Source organism: Salvelinus fontinalis, chromosome 6 (assembly GCF_029448725.1).
Source record: "Salvelinus fontinalis isolate EN_2023a chromosome 6, ASM2944872v1, whole genome shotgun sequence".
NCBI classification, from domain to species: domain Eukaryota; kingdom Metazoa; phylum Chordata; class Actinopteri; order Salmoniformes; family Salmonidae; genus Salvelinus; species Salvelinus fontinalis.
In genome coordinates, this window is record NC_074670.1 from 31550579 (window position 1) to 31560629 (window position 10051).

Consider the following 10051-nt stretch of genomic DNA (forward strand, 5'->3'; position numbering starts at 1 on the left):
TATGTTTAAAGTAATGACTAAAGAATTCCACCCTGAAACCATATAATTGTATGAAATTTATTAGAATCATAAAACTATAATCTGATGATGTGTGTAGTTTTAGTCAGAATTAGAACAAGGACCTTTTGTTCCTTTTTAGTATGTAAGCAGGGTGCAAGTGTGAAACAAATGATAAGAGGATGATTACAGGACATTCATTACAAATGATTACAGGACATTCTGTCCCCACCTGTGGGGTGGAGAAACTGTTAGGCTTGCAGAAGATTATGAAACATATTGCAGATTAAAGAAACAATTTATCTGTGTAGTGGAAAAACACTGACTGTCTGAGCAAGGCGTAGCTTAAGATTTGAACTTGTTTGTGTGCGTTATAAAGACTGTGTTTGCATTTTTGATTTCAGAACATTCTCGTGAATAAAGAACCAACCTTTTGCATAAACTGAGTCTTTGCCTAATTATTATTAAACCCAGGGTCTTACAAACCTCGGGGTTTGGGCAAAGCTTAAATAATTGTTTAGTTATCATTGGGATTGAAAATTCTCGTGACAACAACATAAGTCATTTTTGTGAGAATGAAAAGGTAACCTTACTGAAGTAAGACTTTTCTCTGAATACTTCTAAATAAGGGCCATCATACACACGAAAGCTTTTACACAGATTATGACCATGATCATTAAAGTACACATATGAAGCTTTTATTCCCTATTCAAAGTTCAAACACAATGCTGTTTTAACTTTAAACATCAAACCGTTTTTTTGGAAGTGAATCAAATACAGGGGTAATTATGAATGTACAACAGAATTCTGAGAATCGTGTTCTAACAGTTTATTTACATTCTGTAATCTAATACAACAGGCATTTAATAACCTCTCAGTTTAAGACAAATGTTTAAAGCTGCACTGTTGCTTTAAAATATCATCATTAGATTACATCAAAGAAAGATTTGTCTGTGAGTCAAACTACAATATCTATACATGCATACCACTTAGTATGAAGCCATGAATTAGGCACTTAGTATAAAGGCGTGCATTCTAAGTGGTACGCTATTATGAACATTGGAACGTAGCTTTTTTGGCTCCTTGACCCAATCTCTGGTTTTCCAAGCCAAAGTACTAAACTTGAAAATCACTTCTCTTCGTTTTTCTTCTTCTTTTTCTTCTTTCGATCATGAGGTCTCTCATCCGGCGAGCAGGAATCCCTGTGAATGTCCACACACATTCAATTCACCAAACATGGATACAGCCAAGGCATTCATCAACCACTAAATGTCTGCAACCAGCCTTGATGGTGACTTCATACAATTAAACACTGTCAGATTTGAATGCATGAGACAATAATATTCAGTCAATCCACTACTCTCTGACTCACCTCTTTCTCTTCTTCTTGCGCTCCTTCTCTCGGCTGCGCTCCTGGCTCTGCTCTGGGCTGGGGTCTTTTCTGCGCTCTTCACTGAGGTGGCGTTTGTGGTGGGAGACGTGTCCATCCCTGGAGCTGACGTGAGATTGGCAAGACTCTATGGAGGCAGACCGCCTGTCCTCAGACCTTCTCCTGAGAGACAAACGGTTCAGGGGAGTCAGTTTTATTTTTTAAATGCTCCTTAAATAAGTATTACAGTACTAATTGGATTTTGTATGAGCCATCATGTAGGTAAGAAGAAAATGGTTGGATTACCTGTGAGGGCCGTGTTTGGACTCTCTAACCTCTTCCTTCCTCTCCTCCTCTTTCCACTGACTGGACAGTTCAACAGAGTGGACATTAATCACCTCCCGAATCACCTGCAGGATTCATGAAAAACATATCCAGATATAACACACACACATCAAAGTAAAGTACATCCATTAACATTCTATTGAAACAGTCCCACACCTCAGTGTAGGACTTCTTGGTGTTGTGGACGTTCTTGGCTCTGTAAGACTGCCGCCGTCTCTTGTAGTCCCTCATCTCAGCCATTAGCTCCAGGTGAGACTTGTGCTCGTTCTGATCGTTACCTAAAGAACAAAAATAAACACAACAGACTCACTGGAATGGATTTAGAGGAGCAATTCATAAGAAAAGTGGCGTAAACCACACTACTGATCTCAATAGTTAATGTTTATAGCCTACCCTTTTTGAGCTTGGCCACCAAATCAACATAAAGGTCCTCATTGTTGGTTGCAACAGCTTGATCCTTCTGTTTGATGCCCTCTCGTGTCACGTGATCAAAAAGAGCCAATCGGTCTGCCACAGTAAGGTCACAGATAGCTCGCTTCTGGTTCTGAGGAACTTCTGAAGGGTCTGTGGAGTATTCACCTGCAGCACAATGAAAAGGGCTTTACACACACTCACATGCTACAAGAGTTTCACACAAAGTAGAGAGTCATGAGAAGTCCTTAGTTCTTAATTTAAGAACACATTGAGATGATCACTCACACCTTCAGTATGAAAGGTTTAAAAAAGAGTAAAGGCCTTTCCCCAACACGTACAGGGAAAACGTGTGTGTGTAATGCCCCCAACAGAGGCAGCATGTTTGAAAGGATATGGCATTAAAAGGATACTGCACGTAATCAGTAAGCCTGAACGAGGGAAGAACCTCCTGTAATTACTCACCCCTGTCACTGAAATCAAAACACAGAACACGTACAGATGACAAACTCAAAGAAACTATATCATAAAATAAAAAACCATAGCCACCATATTTAGCAGTGTTTATAATGAATTAATGCATGTTAATTGAGACCTTTTAGACATGGGCAAGGCACTGAAGACGTACGAGCTTGGTAAAAAATTATCTAAACATTGGTTGCTCTTTGGTGAAATGACCATTAATTGCTTCTCCAGAATAAAAGCATAAATATTTTGTGGGGCATGTCTACCACAGAGTCGAACTAATGCTGATGGCCATGAATACGAGCATAGGGTTTGATCAGTGACCTAACACTAATGTAAGGGTGTAAAGATCTTACTTTGGCTGTACAGTCCCTCTGTCCTAATTGGCGGTGCACTTGCTCTTGCTTGAATAATCACTTGTTGCTGTGTGTGTTTGTCTACAGGTGAGGCAAAACACAAAGAAAGATGTGAGACAAGCAGTGGGCTACCCCAAACCAGGGTCAGTCCAGGGAATTTTGACTACTACATTAAGTTGAGATTCACTTTGCAGTGGAATAGTGTGACACTCACCCATTGTGAAGCTGGTAATGCTGGTATTCTCATAACACAGAGAGTGGTCATACATCTCAGCCTTGGGAAAGGAATTTTACTTTTTTATAAAAGCTTTTAAGAACATAATAACAGATAAGGTTGTTGTATAATTAGGATGGAGAGTTTTTCCTGATAATTTGACCTCACCACTTTGGTCCGCTCTAGTTATAGGGTCCAGTTTTTCTAGGTCTGGCCCTATGGTCAGGAAAAACTCCTTACCCTAATGACAAGCTACACCAGAAAGTGTTGATGGCTCAGTTGATATTTCAGTCGAGTATGTGTGTGAGTATGTGATACTGTATAGCTCTTTAACCTGTTCCTCATGGGAGTATCCAATCTGGCGGAGTTGGCAAGTGGCTTTGTGTCTCTCCATGCTCCTGCTTGGCACTCTGTGGTTCGGGTCATAGGGGCACACCTCCATCGGCTCCTGTGGAAGGTCATTTGCAAGTTATAATCTCATCTCTACTTGTTGTAGCATGCATGTCATGTATACAGAGACTTAATGAATCGCCCATCATCTAGGGTTTTCCCATTTATTTGGAGGCCCCATATCTAGTTAGCTACACATACACAACCGATGGTGCACATTTTAAATATGGATATATGGATATTAGCACAGGTAACGTTATGAAAACATTGATTATGGGGTGAACTAGTCCTATAAAGAACGCCGCGCTTTCAGGGCTAGGAGAACCACCCATCGTATCTGAGCAGTTGAATAAATATAGCTAACTAACTTCCTGACCTACCTGAACTGAGCCGTTGTCCTGGTCCTGTCTCCATCCCAGCGTCTCGAACAGCTCATTCAGTTGTCTCTGGCAGTTCTCGGTGAACTCCGTCAACTCTTCCAAACTTCGCAAACGAGCCTGGTGATTTTCTGGTGAGTTGCACATGTCATAGTCAGGTAAAATCTAAATTGTGTTTACATTAAAAGGGGATTCCTTACATTTTACTCCAACCCATATTTGATATGCAGATTTCCGAACGTTGTTCAGCACCACTGTCGCATTTTAAAAGCGTAGGCAGTGTGGCGCATGTAGATGACGTAAGCCCGACTGAGGTGCATTCGTGGTAATTGAAGAATAAAAATAAATGTAAGGTTTAGTTTTGAATTGTACACATTTGCCGCTAAAAGCTGAATTGCAGCATACGTAGCCCTACGTAAGTAAGTAAATCAAATAAAATATATGAGATGTAGTATACAATAGTAGAGTTAAACAGCTTCACAAAGTAAGGCATTGGGCTGTTGTAGTATCTGTCAGTCCGAATAGGGGGAAGCCCTCGATGGGTAGATCTGACACTGACATGTCCTATAGTCTGAGGCAGCTAACGTTATTTGTTGCTGGGATTTTGCGAGCTTCTGGACAAAGGATCTGCAGTGGTGGGTGCGGTGGGACTCCAAGGACTGCAAGCCCAGGTCATTGCATGCAGAAGGTGTAGGTGGTGCCCATGATGATTTTGGTTGCATGTCGTTGGATCTTCTCAAGTTGGTTGTGTTGGTGGGCTGTGAGACCTGGGTGCCATACTGAAGCACTGGACGACAAAGCAGGTGTAGACTGTCAGAAGGTCTTTGAAGTTACATACACTACATCTTCATTAGAAGTTCAAATCAAGACAACAAGCAAAGGTTTTCTTATTTTATTGGGTAAATGTTTTTTAAATTAATGTAACGTCACTTACATAACACTGACATATAAAAGGCCTTTAAATGGTATTTAAAATACATTTTAATATTTTAACTACATTTAAATACATTTAAAATACATTCAAACAACAAGGCTGACATTTAAAAACACAGAAAGTTCCCTTGCAAACAACTTTTGAAGGAATGCATGTTTAGGTGGGGATAAGCTGGTCATCGTGCAGCAATATGGTTTCCATCAAATAATTTGGATAGACTCCTGATCTAAAAAGAAAGACATACAAACATTATCTACTGCATAGCCCTACTTTGTTTATGTGCTTCAGCAATGTGTAAATGAACCATGACCTTGAATCATTTAACTACTTACATTACTTCAATTGTCTCTGTGTCCTCATAGGCTACTTCCTCCACTATTTCCACCTCGACTCCTACCATTATTGTCTTCCTCACTGGGAAACAGAAGTATTTGATTAGAGAAAAATACTACATAGCAGCCATTCTGGATCACCATAGAGAATCACCCTCTTTCACATAAACAGACACATACTCTTACTTCCGAAATTGAAGAGAGGGGAACCAGCCCAACTGTGGCAACATCTTCCTGGTTCACTTGGTCCAGGCACACAAACACAGCCATGGCCCTCTGTCCTGTGGCTCCCCCATTGACTGTCTAAACAATGCTGAGATGATTCTTCTCCATCAGCCCCACCCAAGGAAGGCTGGTGTGGAGGGACATCCATCCACATTTCAGGGGCATCTAGCCCTGTGTCACTCTGGCGTTGGATGCTATCTAGGTCTGTGTGGACAGGGCCAAAGGGACTCTCGGTACCAGCCCAGCCCCAGTGGTTCTGAACACACTCTTGGGTGAGGCCATGGCCATCTGAAGACACAGGGGACAGAGGAGAGAAGGAGAGAACCTAAGAACATTTGACAAAAATATATTCTGTTCATACCACTGATGATGTCTAAAGGGATTCATGTGAATGGAGAAACCAAGCAAATGGCATTATGTCTATATGTTCGATTGCACTTTAATGAGCATACAAAGAAATGGGAATAGGGGAGATGAAGACTGAAACGTGGAGAAAGAGATGCAAGGAGAGGAGATAGAAGGCTGAGAGAGGAGGGGAAGGGATGAGATGGAGGAGTGATAACAGTGAGGTGTGTTTAGAAGGGATGACGTAAGGTAGGATGGAAGGTTGGGTGCTGTTCTGTTGCAGTCTGTCGTTGTATCACGTGTTTGGTCCTGCTGTCTCTTTGGCCTGCCAATGGGCCTGCTGAGTTTGGGCAAGGCTCTTAGTCACAAGTCATCTGGCCACACTGGCAAGCACTGAGGGAGTGGTAGGTAAGTAAAACCAGAATAGCAGCATTGGGAAAACATAATGTTAATTGATACAAACCAGCATAAACCCTGTTTACCCCAAGACAACAAGGCATGCCACTTGAAAACAAACCTAAAACAGGAAAAACAGGGTTGAAACAGACAAGCAATGAAAGATTCCCCTGTACTATTTTGCAATGAGCCTGCAATATTCTCTCACAGTTACCTCATACACCTCACTCTTACTTGTAGTATAGAAACAGATTGCTGGATGCTCCCTGGTCCAAATAGCACGTTCTTCCTCTTTTCCTTCTTCCTCATCCTCCCATTGCCTCAGGGTTGCTGAGCCAAGTCTGCCCAGGTGCCCTTGGTGGCGTAGAGGCGCCCCGTTCGACCACAACCAGTTAGGGTTCTGTCCATACATCTCTGTCAGGGCTTCTACTGTATACCAAGGCAAAGAAGAATCACTTTGCGTGTTTGATTCCCTAGTCGATAATGGCAGGTCTATAGGCTAGAGATGAGCCAGATTTGTCCATGGACTGGAGCTGCATCGGCTCCTCAGCAGTGCCCTATGATCCTGTCAGCCGCAGAACAGCTTTTCAGTGGAGGCACGATTCAGCGTTTCCTGTCCAGAAAGGAAGTGCACTCTAATGGTTCTGAGACGAGAGTGTTTCTGATCTTGTGTAATGATGTAATGATGACTCTTGGTGGTCTTACTGTATTACAATACAACACAAATACAATACAACATTATTAGCCTGTGGGACAGTTAATGCTGTGCAGTATCATTAGGAACATGCACACTCACACATAATATATACACAAAAGACAATACACAATGCAATGGCTGGCCTGGTGAAAGTAATGTTTAGCACAATAGTAAGACACAGTAACAATTGAGACAACTCACAATTTGGCATAAAATTCACTTGTTTAAAAATGTGAGAAAAATCTATATGCAAATCTATTACTATAAGTACTACTACTATCCATAGTATTACTTTATTAGTCAGCGTTGCATTTATCTTCGTTGACAAGTATTATTGTCACATGATTGGCAGGCAGATGGTCACATGTTAATGCAAGGCCAATCAGGGACTAGTGCGTTGAGGTGATGAGCGTGAAGGAAACATAAAGCAGGACATCCGACACTCCCCTTGTGTGTCAAGAAGGGCAAGTCAGGGAAGTTTTACTTTATTGCCAGTTGGTATCATAGTGTTATTCTTTTCATTCATAGAAATGAGTTATCCTGGATATGGTGCTCCCGCAGGCGGATACCCAGGAGGGGTAAGATCTTACAGACAAGTGTCTTCTACACAAATATAAAAATAAATGGGTATCGGCAGGACCGTTTAGTTGTCCGGAAGTAGAACTGCAAATCGACGTAATATAACAAGCGTATATTTCACAGTGTTTTCCGAATACAGTAGAGTATTTGTTGTATCTAATACAATTTGTAGGCCTCCCTGCCAACGAATCTCTATCATTGACAAGCCGTAGCAGAGCTTTTATGCGTTTTAGCCTCCAGGGAGGCCTGTTGTTCCCGAAGTGAAGCGGATTGTTGGATACAACCGAGACATTCTTACAATGTAAAAATCTGAGCTGATCAAAAGATAACATGAAGTGCAAATGTTAGCTCTACTATGATGGATAATAGGGCCTATACTTTGTATAAAAAGTTCAGTAGTGTATAGGTCTATAGAAATACTGGTTTTGAATTAACTCAGTTCACCCAACCCTGGGAGTGGTCAGGTTCACATAGCTGGGACTCACTGTCCTGGTGTTGCTGGCCAAAGTACAGTTTGACACTCATACTGATTGGAATAAATAATCTATATGAAATCATTCTCAGCATCTTGCACTGATTTGAGACATCATTGTGTTCTATAGACTATTGGTTAGGTGGCTCAGAGTGAGTCATTGGGATGTTCAACTTTGGACACTTTCATGGCACTTGACCTATGTTGTCACTAACTGTTTCGTAGTAACCTTATGGTTTTTACTGTTTCTCTCTCTCTCTATAAATCATTCTGTCTGCCTTGCAGTATGGAGGTGCCCCTGCTGGTGGCCACCCTCCTGGTGGCCCTGGCTTTGGAGGATACCCTGGTCAGCAGCAAGACCCTCTCTATGGATATTTTGCTGCTGTTGCAGGCCAGGTAATAAGATGTACAGCTTGACATATTGAGCTATCTGCTAGCCTCAACACAGTCAAAACAGCTTACTGTTGTCTAAAAATGTATAGCATTGTTTCGGTCTCAATAAGTATTTGTTCCCCTCTATCTTTTGACATTGGAAGGATGGGCACATATCAGCAGAAGAGCTCCAGCAATGCCTCACACAGGCTAACTTCTCTGGTGGCTACAAACGTAAGCGTGACACCATGTACAAGACCGACGGGAACCGCAAACTCCCAGCCACTTTTCAATGCAGTATTTTGTTTTATTCTATTCTTTACACTGTATGAAGAGATGACTGTGGTTTGATTAACTTATCTTATCTCTGACAGCTTTTAACCTGGAGACCTGCAGACTGATGATCAACATGCTGGATGTATCCTTGACTAACCAGTCAGTACACACACAGGTTTTTAAAATACTATGGTCCCACTAGCTACCAGTACAATAATATGAGATGAAATATGCGCAAGTGACTGTTGTGCATTAAGACTTTGCAGAAAGTCCTCTCACATTGTATGATTGCTCCATGGATTTTTCTTGATTGGGAAAAAACAACTAGATATATCAGGACAACAATCTAAATATTGAAATTATTCAGGAAACTTTTAGCCGTCTATATTCATGTTTGAGGTGAGGTCACTGCTGTTCCTTGACTGAAGCGATCCCTCAGAGAGACATGTCATGTACTATGGGCTTCAATGAGTTCAAGGAGCTGTGGACCGTGCTCAATGGCTGGAAGCAGCACTTCATGTCCATTGACCGTGACCAGAGTGGGACCGTGGACCCCCAGGAGATGCACCAGGCAGTTACTTCCATGGGTACGTACAAGCACAAAGGGTGTATTCGTTTATGTGTATACACAATAAATGATGACCGAAAGTCAATATGAGAGGGAAATGTTCATTTGACATGTATGTTTGTGTGTTACAGGCTACAGACTGAGCCCACAAGCCATGAACGGCATCATCAAGAGATTCAGTTCTCAGGGGAAGATCACCTTTGATGACTACGTAGCTTGTTGTGTGAAACTCAGAACCCTGACTGGTGAGAACTGTTTTGATCACTTGTCCATTATCAGTATGACTATTGTATGTGTGGTTGTTTAGTAATAGTTTATCTCTATGTCTGCTACAGATCTGTTCCGAAAGCGGGACCAAGCTGGACAGGGAATGGCCACATTTCCATACGATGATGTAAGTCTTTCAAATCTCTTACAACATTTTTTTTTTTCAGATCCTCTTCCTTGTTGTAAGCACTTAGTGTAAATGGCCCCTTAAATGTAAAGTATTATAATCACTCTTTCTCTCTCTCAGTTCATCCAGTGCACGATGAGCACATGAAGAGACAGAGCAGAAAAAAATGAGGGACTACCTCTTAACTCTCATAATATTTACAATTTAGCATGTGTAAATTTATTCTGACATGTATTTTTGATACTCACAAATCACTTGCTTTTTTGATTGCTTTTATACAAACATGACAAACTTAATTGTCACATTCCACATGAATGGTTTTGAAATAGGAAGTTAATATAAAATCGTAACATTACCTTGGGAAACTGGAATATTAGCCAACTTTAACCACTAGGTGTGCCTATAAACCCGTGTCACCACTGCATGTTCTGTATGTTATGTCACTGAATGTCTAATATTCATCAAGATATCCCTAAATATAGATGGGAGTAATCTTGTCTGTGAAAGTGTGTAATAAACACGACCATATATGTGGAA

General features: G+C 41.3%; 2 protein-coding genes across 5 annotated transcripts; one reads left to right on the top strand and one right to left on the bottom strand.

The window, feature by feature from the left end:
• Positions 1–673: 673 nt before the first annotated feature.
• LOC129857671 (U11/U12 small nuclear ribonucleoprotein 48 kDa protein-like) lies at positions 674–6800 on the bottom strand. 4 transcript variants are annotated; one of them, XM_055926149.1, is made up of 12 exons: positions 6391–6800; positions 5371–5703; positions 5191–5272; positions 3928–5084; positions 3492–3605; positions 3158–3218; positions 2944–3024; positions 2105–2290; positions 1868–1989; positions 1673–1776; positions 1370–1549; positions 674–1199 (listed from the first exon to the last, which is right to left on the bottom strand). In XM_055926149.1, the coding sequence occupies exons 4-12, from the start codon at positions 4069–4071 to the stop codon at positions 1127–1129; spliced, it is 1065 nt and encodes a 354-aa protein (XP_055782124.1). In that variant the 5' UTR covers positions 4072–5084; positions 5191–5272; positions 5371–5703; positions 6391–6800; the 3' UTR covers positions 674–1126. The 4 variants fall into 4 exon arrangements, with proteins under 4 accessions (XP_055782124.1, XP_055782125.1, XP_055782122.1 ...); XM_055926150.1 differs by having other exon boundaries at positions 3928–5079; positions 5377–5703; positions 6391–6799; XM_055926147.1 differs by having other exon boundaries at positions 5377–5703; positions 6391–6798.
• A 463-nt stretch (positions 6801–7263) lies between these two features.
• Positions 7264–10051, top strand: sri (sorcin). Its single transcript, XM_055926151.1, has 8 exons — positions 7264–7431; positions 8190–8300; positions 8441–8510; positions 8651–8694; positions 8992–9139; positions 9252–9365; positions 9456–9514; positions 9635–10051. Exons 1-8 carry the CDS (start codon positions 7384–7386, stop codon positions 9659–9661), a joined length of 621 nt encoding a protein of 206 aa, XP_055782126.1. The 5' UTR covers positions 7264–7383; the 3' UTR covers positions 9662–10051.

What these genes read in the sequence shown, in the direction of transcription:
- LOC129857671 (XM_055926149.1), bottom strand. Translation starts at nt 4,071, where the DNA reads ATGTGCAACTCACCAGAAAATCACCAGGCTCGTTTGCGAAGTTTGGAA. An exon ending in GGTGGCCAAGCTCAAAAAGG is followed by an intron (nt 1,990 to 2,104) that starts GTAGGCTATAAA and finishes TTTGTTCTTTAG; the next exon opens with GTAACGATCAGAACGAGCAC. An exon ending in CCAAGAAGTCCTACACTGAG is followed by an intron (nt 1,777 to 1,867) that starts GTGTGGGACTGT and finishes TGAATCCTGCAG; the next exon opens with GTGATTCGGGAGGTGATTAA.
- sri (XM_055926151.1), top strand. Translation starts at nt 7,384, where the DNA reads ATGAGTTATCCTGGATATGGTGCTCCCGCAGGCGGATACCCAGGAGGG. An exon ending in CAGGCGGATACCCAGGAGGG is followed by an intron (nt 7,432 to 8,189) that starts GTAAGATCTTAC and finishes TCTGCCTTGCAG; the next exon opens with TATGGAGGTGCCCCTGCTGG. An exon ending in TGATGATCAACATGCTGGAT is followed by an intron (nt 8,695 to 8,991) that starts GTATCCTTGACT and finishes GCGATCCCTCAG; the next exon opens with AGAGACATGTCATGTACTAT.